General features: G+C 28.0%; 1 protein-coding gene across 12 annotated transcripts in view; it reads left to right on the top strand.

Annotated features, from left to right (window-relative positions):
• The window catches only part of LOC107453403 (uncharacterized), a 119768-nt gene that overhangs the window by 77944 nt on the left and 14509 nt on the right, over nucleotides 1–27315 (top strand). For 10 of the 12 annotated variants that reach the window (XM_016070224.4, XM_016070231.4, XM_016070223.4 and 7 more), the window contains exons 7-12: nucleotides 1162–1586; nucleotides 2615–2792; nucleotides 4134–4302; nucleotides 4792–4920; nucleotides 15342–15475; nucleotides 18490–18778. In XM_016070224.4, coding sequence (XP_015925710.2) covers nucleotides 1162–1586; nucleotides 2615–2792; nucleotides 4134–4302; nucleotides 4792–4920; nucleotides 15342–15475; nucleotides 18490–18778 — 1324 coding nt within the window. The remainder of the gene's footprint in view (nucleotides 1–1161; nucleotides 1587–2614; nucleotides 2793–4133; nucleotides 4303–4791; nucleotides 4921–15341; nucleotides 15476–18489; nucleotides 18779–27315) is intronic. The other 2 variants (XM_071177050.2, XM_016070230.4) reach the window with 1 other exon arrangement.

Genomic DNA, 27315 nt, shown 5'->3' with positions numbered 1-27315 from the left:
CAGTTTAAAATTGTCTCCATATACTATATTATGAGGAAAATCAGTTTGTCCGACAGTAAAGGATGCTGTCTAAAATGCGGTTGACTAAGTACATCACAGCCGCTTTAACTCTTGTCCAAGAAAGTTGAAATATCATATCTGTCCTTCTTTCAATTTTATGTGAACAATAATTTAAAATATGGGTTTATTTTCAGTTAATGTAAAATGAGTGTTTATTTTAAAGTTTTTTTACAACAATTACTTTGTTATAAATAATAAACAAAATATGCAAAACTTATTCATCACCAAGAGGATCTTGTTCTCTAAAAACTAAATGTATTAATCATAATAATAATAATAAATAAAAGATAAATGTAGTATATGAATGATTGACGAAAAAGGGGGGGAAATAGATGCACTTAATACATATAGTTACAGAGAAAAAAAGTAACTTGACTAAAGCAGAACTTGAAGTAAAGCATAAATGAAGGTATGTATACAGAAATGGAGAACAAATTTCTGCTCATTACTTTGCGCTTTATTCACATGCTTTATAAGTTTCAGAACTTTATTAATTTCAGTAAGTCTTATTTTAAAATAAAAAAAGTTTAGTGCAATTTTTTTTGTTTCTTTTTTTTTTTAATTTAATTTCTAAAACTTATATAGAGGGCATTTTTTTATTCATTCGAATGTAAAATAGTGTATAATTTGAATTATGTTTTCATTTAAAAAAAAAAAAAAATTTAACTCAAATTTTATTTTGAGCTTATTGAGAATGTGTGTTTATTTCTGTCTTAGTCTAAAATTCAATATATTATTTTCAGTGTAAAATAGGTTTAAATTATTGAAGTCTTATACCTGTTTCATACCTTTGTCTTTGTATATAAAAGAGATTGAAATTATTTTTAATTTATACATAACAAAATTACTTACATTTAAATAAAAGTTGTGTTAGTTTTTGACAATTGTGGAAAGACCTTTTTTTTTGTTATAGTTAAATTGATAATATGTATATTTTATTATATTTAATCTGTCTCTTTATTATGCATCTAAAATAACAATTTTCAAATGGTGTCTCTCACTCACAATAATAAAAATTTCTTTTCATCTCAGTGTATAACAAACTCATATGTTTGTTCTACAAGTAAACTGCAATTTTAAAAATCAAATTTTTTTCTCCAGCTTATACACCTGCTGGTTCCACCTGCAATGAAGATATTAAGAAAGCATCTCAAAACTGTAATTCTGAAGATTTTCCTATTTTTGATAGAACTGCAGTAAACAATCAGTCTGAAATGAGTTGTGATGAGAATAAGGAACAGAATGAAGTGATGGTTGAGTTAGCTAAAAAATCATTTTCTGAAGAAACATTTGAAAGGAAATCAATCATTGTTAACAATTGCCTAAAATCAGAAAGGACAGAATCTCAAGATGCTATGTCAGAAAATGCTTCTCTCGAAACTTCTGCTAAAACTGAAAGTTGTGAGCATGCTTTAATGGAAGGAAAGTCTGAACAAATGAACACTCAGCAACAAAATAGAGTTGAATCTATTCTCCGTTCACTGTTGTTAGAAAGGACAAGTGATGGGAGTACAAGTTCATCTCAGGTATCAATATAAATTTTTTTCATTCCCTGAGTATTTTCATTATTTAAACTTGGTAAATATTAGGAGTTGGTTTATTATGGTAAAAGGTATTGTTTTGAATATTAATTTATTGTTTTCTGTTACTTTTTTATGAACTGCCTAAAAAAAAACTCTTGGTGCTTTCTTAAATGTGTAAAAATTAAATTACAATTGTACAAAACTGCAGATTTTTAAAAAAAATAATGTTATTAAATTATATTAATTAATTGTTGAAATTTATATTGATTATTATGGTCTGTTTGAATGCATGTCTGTTTTTATGTATTTTGACATTAATTTTTTAACTCATTAATTGTTGAAATGAAAGTTAGTGAAAAACCACACATTTTAGAAGGATTTATTGCCATAAAAACAATCATTATAAATAAAATAAATTATGACTAATAAATGGATAATATAAATTTAGTATCCCTCTGATTCACTCAACTTGCCAACTTTCATATTTTCTGAGGGTGATTTTACAAAGTGATAAATGAAATAATAATTGAATTACATTTTTCAAAAAATATTTTTTTTAATTCTTTATTTTGCTGAAGTTTTAAAACACACTATTGTATGATTATAATACATTTATATACACATATAATTTATTTACATGTAATGACTTTTGCAAACTTCATATTAAATTAAATTTGTATATTCAAGAAATGAATAAAAAAGCAAACATTTTGTTACCCCTTTAAATAAAAAATTTTACTAAAATTGTATAAAAAAAAGTTGCCACGCTCTTATTAAAAGTTTAAACTTGGTGTAAATTATTATTATATGGCATTAAATTGGATACTTTTCACTAAAAAGCATCATTTAAACCAAAAAAAAAATGTTCTTTTTTAATAAATTAGTTGTACTATGCAAAATAGTTGTAGCTGGGTACCTTAATTCTTTTTCAAATGTATCCTTATAATTTTTTTTAAATGTTTCCTAATAATTTTTTTTAAATACTTCAATCTCATGCCTGTCTATAACTAAAAATTTTTGCCTCCTTAAAGCCATCTACTTCTTCTGGTTTATCTAAAGACTCAAAAGCCAGGATTCATGAAGATGTTAGGCAATTGTTGCTAAGCCAAGGAAAGCAAGATTCCTTTTTAGCTGATCCTGAGATTCTTGATCCTCAAACTTTGTCAGATGAAGTTCAATCAACTTATGAGGATTTAAAAATGGCTCTAGGTACACTAACTTAATTGATTTATTTAGAAAATGTCTGATCATGACATTAAAACTTAATTTTTCTAAATTGATTTGTGATGGAAACATAAATTCTTAATTAGAATATCCTGTAAAATATTTTCTTTAAAATAAAAATGTTTTCTGTCATTTTTTTTTCAAGTTATAGTTTTTATATAAAACTGGCAAAATCAAATATTTAGATGCTTTCGCCTTACTATAATTTTAGTTGATGAAAAAGGAGTTGCATAAATTATATTTAGCAAAACAGTACCTACTATATATTACCCATCATGCCTAATTGGAGGCCTCTATCTTAAACTAATTGTGGCTTTCCATGTCTTGCCAGTTCATTGAGTTGTTTTTCAATCTTTTTCTGTTTCCTCGAGGATTCAAACCAAAAACTTGTATTTCAACAACATTACCGATCCATATGGGTCTTTAATTTCAAGCTCAATTGATTTCTGCTTCACAAGCAGAATAGTAATGAATCTTGGATTTTAGATAAAAAAAATTTTTTTTTCTCCCTCTTATAAATGTTTGATAAAAGTGTATTCCTCATAAGATAACACAATATCTTTAAAGGTGGGAAATAAAAGCTTTGGTTTATTACTTCACTCTATAGTGAGACCTTTGTCATGACTCTCAATCTCACCCTGTTGGTGGCCTCTCCATGTTTCTAGATTGTGAAAAAAACGATTGATATTGTTTCAAACTTTAACTGAGTTTATAAAAAAAATGAATTTCATATGTGTCTAGTAATTTTGGATATCTATACAATTTTTAAAAACTTACATTTATTTTTTGCTTAAACTTTTTTAATGTAAACAGCCTGAACATAAAGATGTATTTAAAAGATTTAAAAACAGACAAAGGTATTATACTAAACTACCTTTTTTAATGTGGTGATTGCAGAATTGTATTTGTTAGAATAAATCTGTTAAAATTCTAAAATATTGTGCACAGTATCTCTGTTATTGAGGACAATATTAAACTTTACATTTTCTGAAAGATACTGCAGAGAAGATTTAATACCAGTAAAAATTAAGCATCAGTGTTTGAAAGTATGTCTGATACCCCACCTCCTTCTTTTGACATCTAAGTTTGGTAACACTTTTAAAATCTTTAATTTTTTAGAAATTATTTTAATTACTAAATTTTATTTTTCAATGTCCTATGATTGATGTCAACATAATTTGATCACTGTTTTTTCTAGAATAATGACGATATTTTATACCCACCCTGTATATACAGTAACATAAAATTAGTATTATTTTTGTCATTCTTCTCAACGGAAAACATGTTTTTGCAATTAGGCACTTTATAATATTGTTTTTTTTTCAGACCAGTTGCCAGACATTAATACCAATCTGTTGTCCGATACAGAAGATTGGGTTTATGATTCCAAAATATTCAAGGATAAGCTTGAAAGGTTGAAACATGAAATCATGTATTTGCAATGTGTGGCATATCAAAAGGAGAAAGAACGCCTTGGCATGATTTGTTTAAAGAGGTGAGTTTAAACTAAGTGATTTTTATTGATATATTTTTATGTTTAGTTTTGCCCTTTTAAATTAATTGGAGATTGTGAATAATTTATTTTCTAAGTGGTGAAAATTCATTATTTTTTAGTTCTAAACATGTAATTTTAAAAATTTTTTTGACTTTTCGATAATTAACAGTTCATCTATTTATGCATAAACTTCATTTGTTTATAAATAATTCATTACAAAAAGATAATATAGTTATAAAATATCTTAATTTTTTTTGGATTAACACCACTTTTTAAATAAGCAGCTCATATATTTATGCTGAACAGAGGAAATAGTTTGTTTTAGTATTTTATCAATCATGCATTTATCAAAAAAAAAAAAAATTTTTTTTGAATTTAGGATGTTCATTGCTTTGTTAGCAGAGAAAAATTTACTTTACTTAATTATTCTTTGCTATTTTTGTTTACTGTAAAATTGAATAAAATTAATCAATGAAAAAATTCTAATAGGGAACCCCTTGAAAAACCAGCAATTCTGAAAGAAAATGACTTTTTGACAACATCTTGGGAAAAATTGTGCTATTTGGTGCAAAACCTGGAAAATTGTATAAAGAGCCTAGAAAACAACCTCTTTCCTAAGTATGTTATGTTATTGTTAAAAAATAGTATTTAGAGCAATATAAGATGAATTAGGTGAATTTTTTATTAGTATAGTCATATGTGCATTTTTTTTTCTCCCTCTCTTCTTAATTATGAAAAATCTGATTCATAAATATCATGGAATGATTTAAAACATATAAATAAGTCTTTAAAATGGTTTAGAATATGTGTTTCTAATTTATGAATATCTTTGAAAAAAAATTAGATGAATTGATTTTTTTAAAAAATTTATTTACATATTATTTACTTTTTAAAATTATTCTAAAAATTAAAATATTGTAACAAAGAGAAGAAAAAAAGTGTTGATGAAAGAAAATGTTTGTAACAGTTGACAGGCCAGTGTTTTTAGCTTTTTTTTCAATAATTCTTTTTGTTGATCTTTTTTATATTGACATTTTATACAAACACCAAATAAACATAAAAAAAGCTTTGTTAAACCCTATGCTGTGTAAAAGGCATCCAACTCTTAATAATATAATCAGTATATACCTTCTTACTTTCTGTATGGACAAATTTAGAATTAAATTTTAAATGCTTTACAACTTGTGTGAATTACTTCTGTGATTTAATTAGTAACCAAATAAAATGTTTCGAAACATCCAAATCTCTTAATTATTATTGCTGAAAAATTTTACCTAATTTCTCTTTTAATTAAATTTTATTAAAGAAAAAAAAATTTTCATTGTAGGAAATGAAGCATCTTAAAGTTCAATAAAAGACAGAAATAAAAAAAAATGCTTTGAGGTAGAAGTGTACAACCTTTTCGTGTGAAGGGCCACTTGCACAGCAGGTTGACTAATGAAGGGCCGCACACATATTTGTTGTTGTTGCTAATTCCCATCTATAAATCCGTTGACATTAAGGAAGTCCGAAACTAAAAGGGGGGAGGAATGAGTATCGTTCAGTCCAGCCCTAAACAGTTCCAGGTGATGCCTGGTTTTGTTGGCATTTCGGGCAAAGAGGAAAGATCTTTCGATTAGCAGAAAATGCGAGACTTTTCAGGTGTTCACTGGTCAGTCGAGATAAGCAAGTGTTGGTCTGCCCGTCACCAGGAAGAGATAGAGAGAGTCCTGGTCTTTTTGCCTTATACCAGTAGTGAGTAGGTGGAAGCAGCCACTTTTGTTTGTTCTGGGCCTTTTGCCTTGCGAAAAGTTCAAGGTATGTAAGCTCTGAGGTGGAGGGGACTGTATGGGCTAGTCCCTTCTTTGCAAGAGTGTCAGCCAACTCATTTCCGTGGATATTGACGTGGGACGGGGTCCATTGAAAGTGGACCTCATGCTGCTGGGAAATGAGCTTTACTTTTTGTAAGATCGAAAAACTGGTTTTATCTCCAATGAGTGCCCAATTTTTGAGGTGTTGAATTGAACTACGGCTGTCAGATAATATCCAAGTATTTCCAAGGTGCCCTTCACTCAAGATTTTCTCTAGTCCCCTGTCGATTGCAATTAGTTCCCTTCGAAAGACGGAACAAAAATCGGGGTTTCGTTGATGAACAGTGTAGTTCTATCGAGGTGTTTCAATAAACACTCCACTGCCAGTCTGTCTATCCATTTTACTGCCATCAGAGTATATTTTGATGTCGTTTGGAGGGATTTTATTGATGATTTCCAGGGACAATTATCTGAGGAAGTCAGGCACACAGTCTTTCTTATCAAGCATGGTAGGGAGGCTTTCATGGAAACTAACATTGGGAAGATCCAAGCAAGTACTGAGATTGCAATGAAGATAAAGAGGTTCAATATTTTCAGCGATTAACAGTTGTGATTTAACATGACTAAATGGACTGTTTTTTCATTAGCCTTTGATTGCAGGTCCAATTATTTAGGTAAATAGCAGTTAAATTGCCTTGGTCTAAACTGGAAAGTTTATTGAAATATTTCACTAAATTAGCTTACCTTCTGAAGTTAAGAGGTTGCAGATCTGCTTCGTAAAGGACGATCTCTGAAGGGCAGCTACGTTTCAATCAAGTGATGATGCGAGCGGCGCTCAGTTGAACCTTTTCCAATTTGTTTAAGTTAGATTGAGAAGCACAGCAGTAGACAGGATAGCCATATTTTAGAATTGGTCTAACAAGAGCCTGGTAGGAAGTCCTAAGAGTAGTTGCATCTGCTCCCCAATCTCTACCAGTGATACACTTAATAATATTTAGGTGCTTCCTAGCCTTCGAGACAATATAATCAATATGTTAGTTACTTGTAAATTCGGGATCGAGAATGTATCCCAGATATTTTGGGTGTTTCTTGTAGGAGAGCTTCTGGTGTTTGAGAATAAAGGATGGTTCATATTTATAAAGTCGCTTATTAGTAGTGAAGAAGGTGGTTATCGATTTGGTTGGGTTGAAACTTAATTTGAGTTCATCTGCGTACTTGGATAGGGCTTCTAATGAGTTGTTGACTCTCGACTCAATCTCGGCAACATGCACACGTATTTAGACATGTTAACTGTAAATGTACTAATATTTATTTAAACATTAGTGTTCTAATTTTTTTTTATCAATAAACTTAGTAATATATTTGTAGAAAATTAAAGGCGTTCAATTATTAGAATTCATTTAAGAATAAAAAGACAAATACTTTTTATAAAAAAAAAAATTTCCATTTTTATCATATCAAAAATAGATTTATCGAAAAAATAAACAAGATTTTTTTTATTTTTTTATCATATCACGCAATATAAAAATTCATTTTAAAAATAAATTCTAATAAAAAAAACTGCAATGCTCACAGAATGAAAGTAGGAAAAATTTAGTATACATAATTAAGTAATATTAATTCAAATTAAATATTTTAATTGAAGACAATTTAAAGTTTTAAATAAAAGCCTAAAATAAAAACAAAACTGTTATACGTAGTTCAAAATAAAATTCAATACTTATTTGGCAATGTACTTTATTATTTCTTTTTATTGATTATTAGATTTTTTTTATATAGTAAACGTTTTCTTTTCTTCTATCGAAAAAGATCACTTAAGCAACAAAAAATTGAAATCAAAACTACAAACAGTGTGCAGTTTATAAATTCACGTCTTCCACCATTTTATGAATTTCCAGGTTGCAATAGCATTGCATTTAAATTTGGGATGTAACAAGTATTTTGCCCTTTTGTCAAAAATTCAGTAGGTAGAATAATCGACCAAGTATTCGGCAGAATATTTTTTATAAAAGTATTTTTCTAAGTTTTTTTTTGGAATTTGTACAGATATGATAAAGAATGATATAAAATCGTATTTTCAACTGTATTATAGTATCGTTTATTATAAGAAATAGTTTTTACACAAATTTCTTAAATTTAAAAATCCATGTTTCTGCACATGACTTGCAAATTTATCTTCTAGAAGACAAATTGAAAAACGAAATTTGAAGTAATGAAACTCGATTACTTAATACTGAACAAGAAGTTTTTGCACTTCTGCTTTTTTTTTTTTTTTTTTTAATTATATTCAGACAAGTCAATTTTGTCATTTTTTCCATACTTATAATTCTAAGAATTCAGAAGGATTTTTTTAAAAATTTTGTTATTTTTATTATAACGAAGCATTTTAACAGAAGGTCTCGTACTATTAATTTATCATCACTTTTTCCCTGTACTGTAATATAAATTACCAGTAACATAGAAAACTTTGATTTTTAGTGTTAAAGTTTTGTTTTCAGAGCCAAGAATAATTTGTTTTCAGAACCAAGAACAATTTTTTTTTTTTTGTTCTGTTTTTCTTTTTAATTAACTTTTCTTTTTATAGGCATTTAATTTTATTAGGACTAGGACTGGACGATATAAGAAATTTTATATCGTGATGCATCGTCAGTTTTGCATCGCGATATAGTATTTTTGAATTTCATTTACTTGTAAGGCACAGAAAGTCGGATTTCTATCAAAACTTCATACTCAGATTGATTTAAATCAATTTATAAATTTGAGGATGTGTATGTTTTGCTTAAGAAAGATATTAATGTTATATTTTCTAACAATGATCACGCAAGTAACGAAGGATTTCTTAGTTTCAAAATAAATAATAAAAAAATAAATAAAATTGAAATTTATCAATATATTTACCTAACAATATAGAAAGAAAATTTAAAAAATAAGTTCGTTAAAAATTATTTGTATGCTTAAAACAAAGTGCTAAATAAGTTTAAAAAAAAATGCTTTTAAAACAACTCTATTTTTTATCATTATTATTTCACAGAAATAATTAAGTTAAATTGAATAATTACAGAATTCTGCACGAAAAAACAAAGTAAGGTTTAACTTCTTAAAAATAAAAACAAAAGAATTATGATATTCGATAGTATATTTAACTGACAATATTGAAAGAAAATTGAGAAACACGATTATACTCTTTAATAAAACAAAGTGCTAAATTATTTAAAAAATAAAAAAATAAAGAATAAAAAAGTCGCAAACCTTACTAATATTTTGAAATAAGCAAAGTTAATAGGCTATGTCCAAATCCAAAAGAGGAAAAACACGTTTTGTTATAATTTTATTTATAAAAATAAAAACAACTAAGGATTTATAAATTTAAAATCAGTAATAAAAACCCATTAAATTATTGGAAGTTTTATCCAAAAAGTTCTTCATAAATTAAAAGAAAGTAAGAAATAGCCCTACAAATTTAATTACTTTGTAATTTAATTTTTTATGGGCACCCTAAACTAGATTTCCGATTGTAATAAATTCAATAATGTAAAAAATTACTTAAACATATAATATCAAAATTAATTTTCACATTTAAAAATAAAAAAAAAAGTTTTGTTTTTAAATAAAATTTACCTAATTAATTAAGAAACACTTATTTATATATTCTTTTCAATAATAGATTACGTTCAGAACAAGGTAACGAAGGCGATCACAAAGTCAGTCCCACTGAAAATAATCTACAAGAAACGATATCAAGTCGCGACAAAGAAAGAAAAAAACTATGAGGCGCGAAAATGAACATGCGAGATCACTATATATATTCTCAAAACTATGGTTCTGATTCTACCACTCATCAATCAAGGCCATTTCAACATAACGAATCGAACATCGTCTTCCACAGCGCGAGTCGGTATCAGTTGCAAGAAGATCCTTTCGCGTCTTATATCGATATCGTTTTGCGCTAGTCGTCTTTACTCTGCGGCTTAAATCAGATTTCTGATGCATCGCTTGAAACGAAAGTTGCTGTATCGGCTGGCCGATATATGTGTTAAATCGATATGCGGCTTAAATCAGATTTCTGATGCATCGCTTGAAACGAAAGTTGCTGTATCGGCTGGCCGATATATGTGTTAAATCGATATGTCGCTAGACATCGATTTATAGCCTTGTCCTAATTAGGACAAAGCATTTTTTTTCAATGAACGTTACTAATAATCTTTATTTTATAGCAATTTTTTTTCTTTTGAAAATATATCAATGTGAGAAATTTAAATTGTGATTTTCAGCTTAAGAATTTCATTTAAAGAATTAAGAACGTTTTTTGGTTCTATCTAGCTTTTTTATTAAAAAAAAATCTTTTGTTATAGACGTTTTTATTATAACACAGAAGTTTTTAAGAGCATTTCTGTTGGAATTTTTTTTTTTTTTTGGCTCTTTCTGGTAATTGGAAATCTGAGATGTTAAACTTTAAAATTTTTTTTCAAGTATTAAGATCGATTTTTATTTTCTCTATTTCGCTTTTGTATATAAACTTTAGTCTTTAAGATAGCACAGCATTTTCATAAGCGTTCCTGATACGCCTTATTTTTTAGGTTTAATTTATGTTTAATAAAATATTATTCCTAGCATTGAAATTTTGGTTTCAGTGTTGCTATGCTGCTTAAATATGTTGCTATATTCTGGCGACAATATTTACCGCATATTCGGTTTTCGACCAAATCACAATTCATCACAATTTCGACCAATTCCTATTCGTTGCCGGAAGAACAAAGAAAAAAGAACTAGGATCTACGATAAAACTGTACCAAAAAACCGCGTATAGCAGTAATTGGAGAAAAAAAAACTTACTTAAATTTAAGCTAAACTTAGCACGAATAAGGAGTGTCAAATGCACAATTTAAAATTCGCATGTCGTATTAAAATTATCAAAATTTTTTAAAGTTCGGGGGAATGCAGAGCAATAACTGCCGAATAAAATAGTGAAAAAAAAAAACACTTACATTTACGATGAAATCATTACAAATAAATTGCAACAAAAAGTTATTATTTAAATTGGGGATCTGAAACTCGCTTGTCGTAATAATATCGTATTTAAAATTCGTGATTTTTGAAATCACGTTGAAAAAACTATTTAACAAAAAATCATTTATATTTACCATAAAATCGACTTAAAGAAAGGACGTTAAACATACATTTACTGTTGAATCTGTTAAAATTGATCTTGTCAAAACGTGATGTCTCAAAACTGTGATTAAAAATTTTTAAAATTTTTTATTTTTTATTGTGTTTACAAGCTCTCGTGGGCCGCACTTCAGTAGTCAGCGGGCTGCAGGTTGTGCACCCCTATTTTGACGGTTTATTCATTTTAAAAGGATAATATATTTGTATAAAGAGAAAAAGAAGCATTTTTTTAGAAAAATGTTATATAATTCGCACATTTTTGCAAACTTCTTCTAGCTTTTATTAGAATTAAAATGTTTCATTTTGTCTAAAATAAGATAAATTATGGCACTTGGTGATTAAATTATACAGCTTTAGTTTAGAGTTCGTGTAAAATTTTGATTAGCTTTTTTTTTTTTAAAACAGTGGTGATTGGTATTTTTTTATAAATTTTTTGCAAAATTAGATCTTTTTTATTTCTTTAATTTATGTTTTATTTTAAAAGAACATTTAAAAATTTTAAAATATATTCAAATAAAATTTTATCCTTTTTCTATATACTTAAATGTTTTGTACTAAAACTCAATTAAATTGTGATGAAAGAAATAAACCAACAGGTCTCTACAAATTTGTTGAAAGTATAAAAAAATTTAAAGTATGTAAAATTTGGTAATACTTAATCAGGGTGGCCACCCATCTAGAAAACCTGGAATTATGAGGGAATTTTTTTTATACTGGAAAAAACCTAGAAAAATCAGGGAAATATGGATAAAAACTTGGAAATTTATAGAAAAGCTGGAAATTTTTTCTTATATATTTTTTTAAATTTCTCTAATTTAAATTATTTGCTAATTTTCTTAATTTAAATTGTTTCATCCATTATACCCACATTTTTTAGACGGAAATGTATCTCCAAACAGTTAAAATATCATCAACTTACTTTGCTTTCATCAATATTTGCTCCATTATAACCCTGTTAAACTAGAATACAACATAAAATTCTCCCATGGTTGCTAAGCAAATGTAGAAACCTTTGATCTCTATGCAGACTATGGGACTGTGCAATTTAGGAAAGGCAAAAATTATGGTGTATGTGGAAGACGGGGTTAGGATTCGGTTTTTAAATTCTGTCCGTGTTCGCACAATGATTCAAGTTTGTTTGCAATTGAGAGTGGTAATTTATTTCTATTTTGACAAAATGAGTCAAAATGTTTTTGTGTTTTTAACTTTATTAAATTCTCTAAAAATTAGTTGGTTATATTAACAGATTTTATATTGCACTCTTTTTCTGAAAGCTTTTGAACTCCCATTCAAAGAAATCTGTAAATTATTTTTTCTCAGCAAACCAACCAATCACGCATTTCCCCTCATCACTAACAGCAATGTTTGTCGACAAATTGTTACAATTCTTAATGCTAATTTTTTCTATTTCATTTTAACCTTTTATAGTATATTTTTATTTTGAAAAAAGTTTTTTTTAGAACTAACTATATATTAATATCATATTTTACAGTTTTGTTGGTAAATGTTAGTTTTTTTATTCAAAATTCGAATTGTATAGTTATCACAATATCGAAAGTTTGTAAATGTTGCTTTCATTCCAGAGATGATATTTCAAAACTATTCCTCTTTTTACCAAAAAAAGCTGACAATGATTAAGGAATATATAGGAAACATATTAAATGATGTATATACATAATATATAATTTTTTTTATTCATATGTGTTTAGTCAGGAGAAGGAAAACGAAACTTAGTGTTTTAGTACTGCACTGTACAAGATTCCAGTTGTTCAAACAAAAACAATTAACTATGCTAAAGTAAAAAACTGTGTGTTTAGATTGGAATTCTTTAAATGTTTTAATTTCAAATGAGAAAAAAAAATCAAAAAAGTATAAATTTTAAGGAATTTTATCTATTTTTTTTCTTCTATAGAGTATAGAACTAAAAATTAGACAATTTTACATTTCTGTCATTTATTTTTTTATACTGAATCTCTTAAAATAAAAATGCTATTTCAAAATACCATTATTTAAAAATTTGACTTGAGATATTGGTTTAAGGAAAATGTGATCAGTGAATTTTATGAAAAGCACTGGTAAGATGAAATACAGTATAATGCAGTATACAGTACAGCTTTATATTGAAATGTAATTACAATGATTCACAAAAGTGTTGATACACTTATGACTTTCAATGAAATAAGACTATCCATTAATTAAAATGAATGTTTCAGAATGTATATTTTATGATAAAAAATGTGTTCTAATCTTAACAAAACTGAAATATTTCAAATGACAATATGAAATATTTTAAAAACAAAGGAAAAGTTTATTTTTGAGGAATCAATCATCAAAAAGTGACAAAAACTTTATCCCACAAAAGTCATTATACACTTTTAAAGAAAAAACTCAGTCTATTAGTAAATCTAATTTTTCGTTAAATTAACATTTAGTGGAGTTTCCTTTAACATCTACAATAGCTTTTAAAGGTTGAAAATACATGTAACTAGTTTTTTTTTTGTCAGGTGAAATTCGTGCAGAATATTTTTTTTTAAATTTTTGCAGAAACTTTTACAACACTCAATTGCAAATTTATGAATTTTTCCACAAAATTTATAATTTTAATCTCTGATATGAAGTTCTTCTTTTATGCATTTTATCACATATTGCACTGCTCAATTGAATACAGTAAACTAATTTAACATATTCATTACTGATTTACCTCTTATGAAGACAAATAATCAAATTTAGTCTATTTTATTACGACCACAAGTTATTTTTAAATGATAAAGTAAAATATTACGAAGTTAGCAAGCAAAAATTAAAATATAATTTTGCTATTATATGTTTGATACTAAATTGCTAATAAAGAAATAAAAAATTAAATGAAAAATAATTAAATAAAAAAAGCAATTGACGATAATTTTAATTCTGAGATCCAAAACATTTAAATGTGCGATGACTTTCGTGGGGTAACATTTTTGTTACTATTTGATTAAAAAATTAACTTTTGCTTTGTTTTTAAAATATTCCGTGCAGTTTTGCTAAGAATAGATTATACATCTTATTATCAAATACCCATTGTGAAATATTCATTTTAATTATTGAATTTTTATTTCCTATTTCAATATAAGTTATAAGTGAGTGAGCACTTTTGGGAGCCACTGTAATTATTAAAAATTATTGATATATAATCACCTGAAACGGTTTTCGTTTCCTTAATGAAAAAATATTCAAGAATACTTATCCAAGGTTTTATTGGTTATTCTGATTTTGTCATTTTGTAGGTACACTTTGAGCAAATACTACTTAAAGTAACACATTAAATTCAATAAAAACAATATATTCTGCAAGCTAAACATATTATTTTCTCCACGTCTTAATTTTCTTAAAATTAATGTTGTACCAGAACAAAAACAATATATTCTGCAAGCTAAACATATTATTTTCTCCACGTCTTAATTTTCTTAAAATTAATGTTGTACCAGAACATTAAAAAATAATAAAAAAATATCTTGTTAAAAAAAATTTTCTTTTTTCAAGATATGTTTAAAAAAATGACATTTTGAATAAGATATTTTATAATACAGACACTTTTCTTGTACACATCCTACACTTTATAAGAAAAAAGGAAAAAAACACAAACCTGGAAATTTTAAGATTTTTACCTGGAAAAATCAGGGAAATTTGAAATCTGTTTTGAGTGGCCACCCTGTTAATTTAATGAAACCTTAGTTTCTCTCAATCATACTATCAAAATAAAAAAAAATATATAGGTAAGGATTTAAAAAATTTTTTTATACAGCAACCTAGTAGAAAACTGTGAACTGATAGTTAAACTTCAACTATTGCTCTTCTAATCAAATTATCCTAGTCTCTTTATCAAGTTGTTTATTTGGTTGGATAAATTTTATTTAATATGCTGATAGTATTGATATGTTTTTAATAGTAGTTTTCAGTAGAGTTCTTTGTCATTAAAAATGTTGTTAAAAACTTTATGTGTATGTATGCTTTGTATGCTTATATTAATGTTTTTTTTTTAAATATTTTTATGAGTGGTTTTATATTAAGCACTTGATGCCAATAGTTTTATTTTGTGTTCAGATACATGGAAGAAGTGATGAAAAGATTGATAAAAAAGTATCATATGGAACAAATGAAATTCAAGAGACAAAAAAATGGTGAATCTTCAACATCATACTTGTCATCTGAACCTTCAACATCTAGTGGAACCAATGGTAAAAACTAGAAGCTTTATTTTTCTTCACAAAATAATTTTTGATGTATTTTATTGACTATTTGATTAGAAATAACAAGCACTTTTTTTAAAACTGCTTTTATGAAGTATAGTTAATGTGGTTACCTGCCTACTACAACTCAACGCTGTCTGTCCGGTATCCCTTAGCAACATGAAACACAAAAACTAATGTTTTCTTTTGTTTTTTTTATTCTTCTTCTAATTTTGTATTTATACTTATATTAACAATCTGCTTTTCCTATCATCGTTGCTTGTTCAATTACGCTTTATTTATTATTATTCAAACTGTTTATTATATAAATTATACTATAAATTATATTATATTATGAAAAGAGTGTTTAATTATTTTTCTTAAAGATCGTACCTCCACAGTTAATGCTCAATTAATTGGTATATTAACTCATATGCTTTAATCACTATTTATGTATGAGCTATTCATAATCATATTTCTTTTAGTTCATTTATTTCTAGTTTGGATAATGACATACTGCATAGGTATTAAAGTTCAAAAGATCTCAAAATTTATGCAAATGCATAAATTTTGTTTTGCTCTGTTTGGATTGTGGCAAGAATGTTATTCTACAAAATACATGCTTGAATAAAACTTTTTTATGTGTTCTATCATTTTTTCCTATGAATATTAATGAAAATATCTGAATGTACCTATTATTGATCTGTGGGAAACATTTTATACCTTTATCAATACTTTTAGTTTAAGTATAAATCAGTATTAAGACAAAGAAAATTATGTACTAATTGCAATGAATTATTAACCACAAATTAGAGAGTTGTTTTGCATTGTTCGTTTTAAAGAGCATTGGTAAAAGTACTACTAATCTATGAATAATAGGCATTATGAATAAAGTTCTGTTTCACTGCACTATCTGGAATCTCAAAGATTTTCATTAAAATTTTAAAGGAAGTAGGTTCTTACTGCAGCTCATCATTGTGTTATATCACCTCAAAATGCCTCATTTAGCGATGAAGCAAACAATCATATTTGTCAAATAGTGAGGGCTCTGAAAGAATTTAGACTGTTGATTTCCGTAAGAGAAATTATTTACAGCAACTGTATTCAATAGTATGCCCTCAGCTGCAAGTCGTGCTCTTACATTGTTGTTGACTGCGAGAGGGTGTTCATTGTTATGAACTCAAGGAAAACTAAATTTAGATATCAAATGCATAGTAATAAAAAGATATCAAATGCATCTTCTTCTTCCTTATCCCCGAAATTAGCAGGGCTAAACAATGTCCATGAAATTCATGCCTCGGAGGAAGTCGGCCACCAAAAGTGGGTTATTTAGTATGTCCCTCTTGAGCTGTCCTAGACAGTTCAGAATATGTTGGGGAGAAGCCTGCATGTTGTGGCACCTGGGGCAGTTTGGGAAGATTTTAATACTACCCTTGAAGGAAAGAGGCTTAAGGTGGCCGCTGTTAAGCCTGATAAGCGCCGTCTGGTCCTTGAGGTTGCACCGAAGTGAAATGCATAATACAAGTGAATAAAAATGTAAAGAATATAATATTTGTGTGAATAAGCTCATTAGGGCTCAGTACAATTTTAATTAGCATCTGATGTGTGTATGTGTAAGAAAAATTAATGATTAAAAAAAATATTTTTAGCATTTATTATTAATTGTAATTTGACTAAATTATTTTTGTTTATTTATTAAAAATATTTTTGTTTATTTATTGAACTGAGCAATATACTGTATCACCAGGACATTGCTCTAGGCTTTTGCTTTAGGGTTTTATTTTTGAGAAATTTAATTTTTATTTTTTTGAATTATTTTATTTTTGAGAAAAATATAAAAATTTGCAATGTTGGTAGAAAACTAACTTTATTTGTCGCCATTACTTCATTTTCAAGAATTTGTAACAGAAAGTTTAAAAGTCCACTTATAATTTAAAATCTGTACATGATCGAAAATTGTTTTCGTAACTTCAGAAAAATAAAAACCGCTTCAAAAGAACCCTCCTCCACCAAATTGGACAAACAACTGTATGAAAATATCAAGATCGTATAGAGAATTAAATACTCTAGCACTTTTTATGAAGGACTTTCAAATAGAAGTAAGGAAGAGAGAAATCATTGAATGATTTTATTCATGCATTGCCCAGTTTTTGACCTCTCAATATGTTATTGCTTTTAAACTGCTTTGCCTTACTCTTTCTTGCCTCTCATCCAATGAGCAGTTCGTTTTGGTTACAGAAACGAAAAACTCACAGGTATTCGATTTTGGGAAGTGTCCATTTTTGAAGTAATAAAATTTGTGAAGAGTCTGTTTTTGTAAAAGAAATTTTGTGAAATGTTTGAAAATGCCCCCCTCCCCCCCAGATAGAAACTTGATCACAAAGTTGAGTTAACTTGAATTGAATAATTGTGTTTTTGAAAGTTAAATTACTTTTACTTTCTTGACACATGGAAATTTTTAGAGTATAATTGTTTTGCCATTGGGTAGACACATGTCCTCTCAAAAATTTTTTATATGGCTATTGTTTTATTTTGTTGATAAGAATATTGCAGGAGGGCTTAATCTGTATTTAACATCATCTGATTATATATTTAAAAAGCCTTCAATGAAAGCAATTTTAACTCTTTACTTTATTAAACATCATTTCTCTTAAAATTGTGATGTTTCTTCAAATGCTTAATACTTTTGTTTTTTAGGCATAACATTACAGAAAACATAATTCATACCTTAATAATTTAAATCTAATCAAATATAATCTAATAAATGACTATATTATTATAATGATTGAATTTTGAATTTACATGTTCATAATAAATTGGTCTTTTTTTCCCTCTTGTATAAGTTATGGAATTATTTTTTTTCTCCATTAGAGAATGAAGTTTAAATTTTACTAAATTTGTATTATCTTACATAATGTTAGCTGGCATAGATTTTTTAAACATAGTCATTGCTACTTAAAATTCCAGTTTCATTTTACTGTCTTATGTATTAAAAAAATTCTGATTGAAGTTTACATTCACAGATTATCAATCACACTCTTTACTTTGCCGTCATTTTCTTCAAATGGCATCCATTGCATTGTCCATTGCCAAAAGTGGAGTGGCTGCAGCTCTAATGGCGAATGAAGAAAGGTCTTCATTTTTGTCTGGGGAACAGTTGCCTACCGTGGAATCTATGGTTGCCAATGCGACTGAAAACTATGGAATTGATATGCGAATTGTAAAAAAATGCAATTCTTCTGTCAAACAGACTATTCTGGAACAGGTTTTGTCATCTAAAGAGCCAACTTACAGTCAAACAGGGACTTCTTCGTAAGCCTTGATTTCTTTCCCCTTCATATTTTTGTTCATGATTTAGGTATTCATATTTCAATATATTATTGGAACTGCAATTATAGAAGAAATTTAGCTAGACTTACCAGAATTATTATACAAGGTGATTATAATAAAAATTACCCTATTTATTCCATCATCAAGTCTGTTCTGGTTGAAGGATGTTGATGAAATTTGGTATATTATACATTATATGTAACATGGGAAAAAGAAATCTGCAATAAAAATAAGTTCAGATTCCAATCACTAAGTGAGAAAAAGATGCATATAAAATGCAAATAATTTCAAATGGGTTCAGTTTATTGAATCTCAGCATTTGTTCATTATCATCAAATGCATGTTCAAAACGCCTTATAGCGAGTTTTATATAAGGGTTCTGCAATAAGCTTGCTTTTTGTTCTGGCCAGAAATAACTCAATACAATATCGATACATTAAAATCGATATTATTCAAGAAAAGTTAAGTGTAAAATTTAGTTAGCATATTTAAGGTTAGATTATGTGAAAATCTTGTAATTTAGAATTGAAACTATTTAGAATGTATGCTAAGTAAATCAAAATTCATTTATCCAAAGATAATTCAAGGCAAAAAATAGTTTTAAATAAGTATCTATTAATTTTTGTTGAACGAAATCATTTGAATAGTTTTTGTAAAATTTTTTAATATACATTTTTTTAAAAACTATATATATGCAGTCGAACTTCTATTTAACAAACTTCCATTTTACGAATTTCTCTATTATGCGAATTTTTTAAAGGAACCAAGAACATTTTGGAACTTTCTTCGTGAAGTAACTTCCAAATAGCAAAGTGAATTTTCTATTTAACGAATTTTTCTTTGAGATCCACTTTTCCTATTTCTCAAAATATTTCAGAACACAAACTTGTTAACGCATGGAAATGACCTTGAATTAATTTTTGAAGCCACTTAACTTTTAGAGCAGTAAAATCCCTTTCCCTTTTTTGTTTGCATTTCAAATAAGAAACTCCGACAAATTTAACGAATTTTATCAGTAGCAATTAAACTTAAGAATGCATCTTATAATGTATGTTTAAAATTACTTTACAGTTATAATTTTATACAGCAAATAAATGCAGCTATAATTTTATACATAAATTTAGCTTTTTTTAGTTGAAAAAGTATGCAGCATGATAGTGTAACGCTGGATAATGTTTTGCTCTATTCTTATGCAGATTTCTTTTATGGCTGAGATTTATAAAATAAATGGTAGATACTAGTTTACAAGATAAAGGTGTATCAATTGCTATTTTAATTATGGCTAGTTTTTATGATTTTAAGGCCTGTTTTGTGTTAAGTATTTCAAAAGGTGATTTCTATTTAATGAACTTATTATCGGGATTTTGCAACTTTGTTAAATAGAGGTCCGACTGTATATATGTACAATATATATATATATTATATATATATATATGTGTGTGTGTGTGTATATATACAGTGGAACCCCTATTTTACGTTGTCCGTTTTGTACATTATCCCGCTTCGTACGTCATTTTCTGCTGATCCGAGAAATTTGCCTATACCGATAATGTTAAAAAATCTCGGATTTTGCTTTACGCATTTTATGAAAATCCCGCTTGATGCGTTTTTCTACAAACAGATCAAAATAATTGTTTTATTCTATAATTCTCACACAAACTTTTTCTAGTTTTTTGAAAAAGAGAAACTTGTTTTTCAGCTGTATGGAGCAATTCTTGCATTCTTTCTGTTCCGTTTTGTCCATTTGTCAATAGGGGGGGGGGTGAAGTTTCCTCTCTGTCACTATCGGAAGGGTAGGGGAAGACACAATTCACTGGAACCACAAGTGATGGAAGTATTACATCTACGCCTACTCTTCTCCCCGCTGCCTATCAACAAAAGAGAAAGAGGGGAAATTAGAGAGACAACTGTCAATAATGATCGAGTTTCACATGTACTCCAGACGTCTTACTGACGTTGTTTATTTGCGATACGAGGATAAGTCACTTTGAATAGAGAGGTGTGGTCGTTTCTTCAATACTCCCCCATGAGAAATGGTTTCACCCTTTTTTCCGTGCTAGCATACCAAATGAGATTTCCAGTCGGTTTTGTTTGAGTTTGAAAGCTATAGCATTTTTTCTCATTTTCGAAACCTCAGTCATCGTGTTCTTTTCTGGAAAGAAGATGTCGAAACGAAAATGCTTTTCTTTGGCCGAAAAGGCTGGAATCGTCAAAAAAGCTAAAGAATTTCATGGCACTAAAGTTGATCTTGCTAAATCTTTGGGTATTGCTTACTCAACTTTGCAAACGATTTTAAAGCAAGAAGCTTCAGTAGAACTAAACACTGAGAAACTCGGAAAATATGCCAAGAAGAGAAAAATTTTTAATGAACTGGTTCAAGGAAGCCAGAGCACCAAAGATTCCTATAAATGGATCCATCCTGAGAGAAAAGGCCCTTGAAATTGCTGGAAGGCTTAAACTCCAAGGCTTCAGTGCATCAAATGGCTGGATCGATCGATTAAAAAAAAAGGAACAATTTATGCTTCAAATCTATCTGTGGCGAATCCGATAGTGTGGATATGACAACTGTGCAACAGTGGATAGAAGAAACTCTGCCAAATTTATTAAAAGGCTATAATCCAATTGACATATTTAATGCGGACGAGACGGGATTGTTTTTCAACCTATTGCCAAACAAGACTTTGACAATTAAAGGTGAAAATTGCCATGGAGGAAAGCTTTCAAAAATGCGCTTGACTGTTTTGCTCTGTGCAAATGCCGATGGAAGCCAAAAGTTAACGCCTCTAGTGATCGGTAGAGCAGAGAAACCACAGTGTTTCAAAAATATCATGAGTTTTCCTACCGATTACGCTTCAAGCAAAAAAGCATGGATGATGCAAGCATTATTCGAAAATTTTCTTCGAAAACTGGATAAGAAAATGAGTTTTCAAAAGCACAACATAATTTTATTCCTCGACCAATGCACTGCTCATTTAAACCTTAAATTGAAAAACGTGCGAATAGAGTTTTTTCGAGCTAACTGTACGAGCAAACTTCAACCACTGGATTTAGGAATTATCCGATCATTTAAAGAGAGTTACCGGAAGCAACTGGTTAGAAAATCTCTAATGTTTCTTGGTTCTGGTGATTTTCAGGATGCTTCTAAGGCAAAAATAAATGTTCTTGAGGCTCTTAATTTGATATCTTCAGCTTGAGACAGTGTCGACCGAAAGTGCATTATCAATAGATTCAATAAAGCAGGATTTTCAATATCGGAGGAGGAGGGCGCTGTTGCTTTGGAAGAAGAAGGTAGCGTGTCTGAAGTTGAGGATCTTCCGGAAGTCTATGATGCATACATCGACTGTGACATAGATCTCATTACTTCAGAAATCCCTTCCATTAGTGATTTAATGCCTGATTCCGACGATGATGACGATGAAATAACAGAAGATGTGCCAACAGCTGATCAAGTGACACAAAGCATAAAAACTCTAAAACAATTTTTACTTGCAAATGTAAATCAAGAAGCAAATTTGCAAAAAATTGTTAGTATTGAACGAGCTGTATATGAAATTGTACCTAAAAACAAAAAGCAAGTAGAGATTACTCATTTTTTCCATTAATTTAACTGGTAGGTGTAAATTTTTAAAAATATGCATAGATTTTTCTTAACCCCGATTTTACGTTATTACGCTTCGAGGGTTTTTTACCGCTAGTCTGACCAAAAACGTAAAATCGGGGTTTCACTGTATATATATATAAGTTCAAAATGAAGATAAAACAAAGGAAAATTATAGACATATGAAAAGGGGGGGGGATATAATGAAAAAAAATAACAAACAACTAATTTAAAAGAAAAAGAAATAAAAAAAAAGGATGAAATTTTTTAAAAAAACCTGGAAAATAAAAGATATAATCTTTTCATCAGCCCACACGATTATATCCGCAAAAAAGAGTGCTTCTGATATTGTATCAATATTGCCAAAACAAAATATATTAATACAATAGTGTAAGGAGCACTCAAAGAAATATTTTTTATAAAAATTACAGCAAATAAAATAGAACACAATAAGTAAAAATAACACGTAAAAACAGAAAATAATATAAAATAAAAAACAGTATGAAACAAAATCTATAAAGCGAGTAGCAAAATCAGATGTACTTACATGAACGGGAAATTTTTCAAGAATGATTTAAAAATATTTTCGCAACAAGATTGCCAGATTACAAAATATGAAAACAAAAGCGCAAATTGAGTGTAACTCGAGGAATTTAAAGTGCCGTTTTTTCTGCATTGCGGAAGTGATTTTGCACGGATTTGCCCAAAGTGGATTTGCACATGGAAAAATTATATAAATTATCAAAGAAAAAAAAATTTAGTAGATAATTTTAACACGGATTTGCCCGAAATGGATTTGCACATGGAAAAATTAATAAAGAAATTTTTAGTAAATAATTTTACTCACGGATTTGCCCAAAATGGATTTGCACATGAAAAAATTATAAAAATTAACAAAGAAAAATTTTTTTAGTAGATAATTTTAGCCACGGATTGTCCCGAAATGGATTTGCACATGGAAAAATTATATAAATTAACAAAGGAAATTTTTTAGTAAATAATTTTGACCACGGATTTGCCCAAAATGGATTTGCACATGGAAAAATTATACAAATTAACAAAGAAATTATTTAGTAAATATGGCAACAGATTTACCCGAAATGGATTTGCACGTGGGAAAATTATATAATTTAACAAAGAAAATGTTTAGTAAATATATCCACAAAAATATACGATTAATTCAATGATTTTATATAAAATTTATTACTTCAGTTGGGTATCCATTGTTTTTTATCAAATTTTAAAAGTGTTTATCGATTTGTTTTTTGGATAAATAAATATTACTACATATTCTTTTAATTCTGTTCATTTCATTAAAAGTGGTATTTAAATAGATGCTCCTAGAAACATTAGAATTCCAAGTAATTAGTTTATTAATATTAAAATTAAAATCTTTTCTTTTATCGTATAAATCAACAAAGCAGATATTTTCAACTTTTATAATACCCAAATCCAAGAAATTGAAATTAATATCATCATCATGATTGCGAAGCAAGATTAATTCCTCAAGGTAAATATCATTTAATAAAATAGTATCATCTTGAAAATTAAAGATTATTAAGTCATCAATATATCTAAAAGCAAATTTAATACTAAGAGTATAATTTTTTTCATAATAATGCAAAAATAAGTTAGCTAAGAGAGATGAATAATAAAATCCTTGTGGTATTCCATCAATTTGAAGAAAAATATTCTTTCCATTGTAAATATAATTATTAAAAAGACAAAAATTAATCGGAATTTCCCAATAATCAAAATCGCAACAAAGGATATTCTTAAAATCATAGTAACAATTCAAAAGGACATCTTTTAGTTTAGAAAGGGGAATGCTATTGAAAAGATCCTGGAAATCAAAAGTCGCAATCGAATTAATTTTATTATGTTTAATGAAATCTAAAATCGGTTGATTATTAGTGATAATCCAAGAGAGACCTTCTTTAGAAATATAGTTAATAATTTTATTTAAGTAGTTAGAGAAAATGGTGCCAGGTTTAGTTAGAAAAGTATTAGATCTACATGTGATAGTTCTAAATTTTACAGGAATTTTATGAAATTTAGGACTGATAATTAAGTAAGGAAATTGTATATTGCTAATTTTAATTTTTAATCTCTTATAAAAAGCTAAAATTTTTTTAATGACAATATTATTATTGAAATTACTAAGTTTAAAATTTTTACTATTTTTTAATTCCGTATTTAAAAGTTCAGCATAGATTTTTTTACAGAATATAGCATAATAATTGTCAGCTTTGTCTATGGGAGTAATTACAAAATTTTTTTGAAGTTGCTTAATTGATTGAACAATATTAGAAAAATTTGTTGGATTGTTACTCTTATTTAAATTATCCTTATTATTGAAAACAAAATTTTTAAAGTCATAATAAACATCCCATTTCCATTCTGTTAGCATACCTAAAGGTAAAGAGAATCTATTTGATATCTTTAAACAAAAACTATTGAGATCATTAAGAAAGTATTGTAGAATTTATTGATTGATATATGGTAAATGGGTCTAAATGTTGTGCTTTTTATCTTTAAATTCCTAAGTTCTAAGTTTTCTATAATATTTAAATTACCAGTAATAATATGTTTATGATGTTTATCAACAAAATCAAAATATTTCTCTTCCTCACAGTAACATTCATAATCGGATATATTAATACTCCCTAAATTTTTGCTTATATCATTATAATTAAATATAGTTCTACGAAGAGATTTATTAAATTTAAAACTTTTAATTATGTTAAAATCTTTTAATGGAAAAAAATTTTCACAAATTTTGTGAAATTTGATCTTATCGAAAATAGGATTTTGAAAGTTAATAACGAAATATAAATTATCTGAACTTTTATTTTTATTTGGCGAAATTTTGCTCATTTTGGCTTTTATAAGATCGAAACAAAGAATTTTGAAATGTAAATTATTAAAAGAAAAGTTAATAATAAGATCATAGAACTTATATACATCATAATTCTTAAAGGAGAAGACAAAATCTTTAATTGGTTTAATGTTATAATGTTTATTAAAATCTTTTTCCATATTAGAAAGAAAATTTATATTTAATTTGTCACTAGTTCTATTAAGAGAGTTTCTATTACTTCTTGAACCCCGTTTACCTCGATTTGTATGCTTATCTTTAATATGAAAAAGTGAATAAGCTGAAGAGTTATTAAAGTTAATCTGTGTATTTAAGGTATCGTTTAGCCCATACGGCAAAATTGTTTTGTATAAAAGCATGTAGTAATTTTCTTTTTGTAGTCTTAAATCTAAATTTTCTACAATATCTAAAATATTAGTTTTGACACTGTTAAATTTATGTACTCTATAATGATTCAATTCCAGGTTATTGATAGTCTTATTACTGTTTATATCAGAACGGTGTTGATTAATTCTAATGTTAAGTGAGTACTGGTTTGTCCAACATATTTCATATTACAGAAGCCACAGGTTAACATATAAATAACATTTTTAATTTTGCAAAAAGATTTGGAGCTAACGATATAAAGAAATGTATGTTTTTTGTCAATATTAGGGCAAGTTTTGCATCTTTTCCACACACTTTATAGGACGGTAAAGTTTTGGGAATAGAATGCAATTCAAAAAATCGTTTGCTTTTGCTTTCAGAGTAGCAGGATGTTGGAGCATCATTAAACTTAAAATTGATGAAGTTGAACTATATTAAGAAAAAAAATTATACATTTCATTTTTTACTAGGTAAACATAATACTAAACATCATTAACCGATTTTAGAAAGCCTTTGCCCGTAACAATTTTGTGTTTGTTTTTCTTAAAATAAATTATGTTTAAAAAATTCATTATTACATGGAAACTAAGTTGTTTTAATTTCATTCAGTTTGATGTTTCATTATAATTTATTAAAACCTTATCAGTTTTAAAAGTTTATAAAATTAGAATAAAAACCCACAAGTTAAATGTAAAATCATGAACAAATTTTAATTTACTTAATAAGTCAATTCGGTGTACGATTCAATCCAAACACAAAATTGATTCCAAAAATGACACATCTATAAAAGAATTGAAGAGATGTGTCATGTCAAAAGAGAAACTACTTTTGACTGGCCGAGGGCAAAATGTTTATTTGGATGTTTATTTGATTTTTCATCACTTGAGTTCATATTGTCTGTGTCTTCATTTTCAATAAATAAGGAAATCTTATCTTCATAGGGTCCTTCTTTGGTCAATTTGAAAGGGAACACATCTTCTTCAAAGATGCTGATCTTCTCTGCTGATAAAAAAACTTTTTTCTTTCTGGATCCCAGAGTTTATATCCTTTTATACCACTTGGGTACCCAATATGGATACCTTCTATAGCCTTTGAGTCAAATTTGTTCCGCCTTTGAAATGAGCGTGTATGGCTCTAGGCCCGACATCCAAAAACTTTCAAGTGATCCAAGTTCGTTTCTTTACCTGACCATAACTTTTCTGGCGTACTTCTTCCAATTGCAGTAGATGGGCGTCTATTTTGGAGATAAGATGCTGTGCACACAGCTTCAGCCCAGAATTCTGGCTTTGCTCCTGATTCTATGAGAAGGCATCTGGTAATGTTGATCAAAGTCTGGTTCATCCTTTCTGAAATTCCATTTTGTTGAGGGGATTCCGGCACAGTTAGCTGCCTTTGAATACCTTGTTTAATAAGATAGTTGTCAAAGTTTTGTGACTTAAACTCACCTCCATTATCACTTCTCAAAATTTTTATCTTTTTGCTGTGAAAATTTTCAGCCATTCTCTTGTATTCATCAAACTTCATTATGACTTCATCCTTAGTTTTGATTGGATACACAGTAGAGTAACGAGAAGAATCATCGGTGAACACAACAAAGTAATTTGAGCCTCCCAGTGACGGCGGTAAAATCTTTCCTACTACATCAGAGTGCACAATTTCTAAAGTTTCATTAGCTCG

This window comes from Parasteatoda tepidariorum, chromosome 2, assembly GCF_982258835.1.
Source record: "Parasteatoda tepidariorum strain Cologne lab strain chromosome 2, Ptep-v5.0, whole genome shotgun sequence".
Classification (NCBI taxonomy): Eukaryota; Metazoa; Arthropoda; class Arachnida; order Araneae; family Theridiidae; genus Parasteatoda; species Parasteatoda tepidariorum.
The sequence above is the reverse complement of the archived record's forward strand: the minus strand, read 5'-3'. Positions and strand labels throughout refer to the sequence as shown.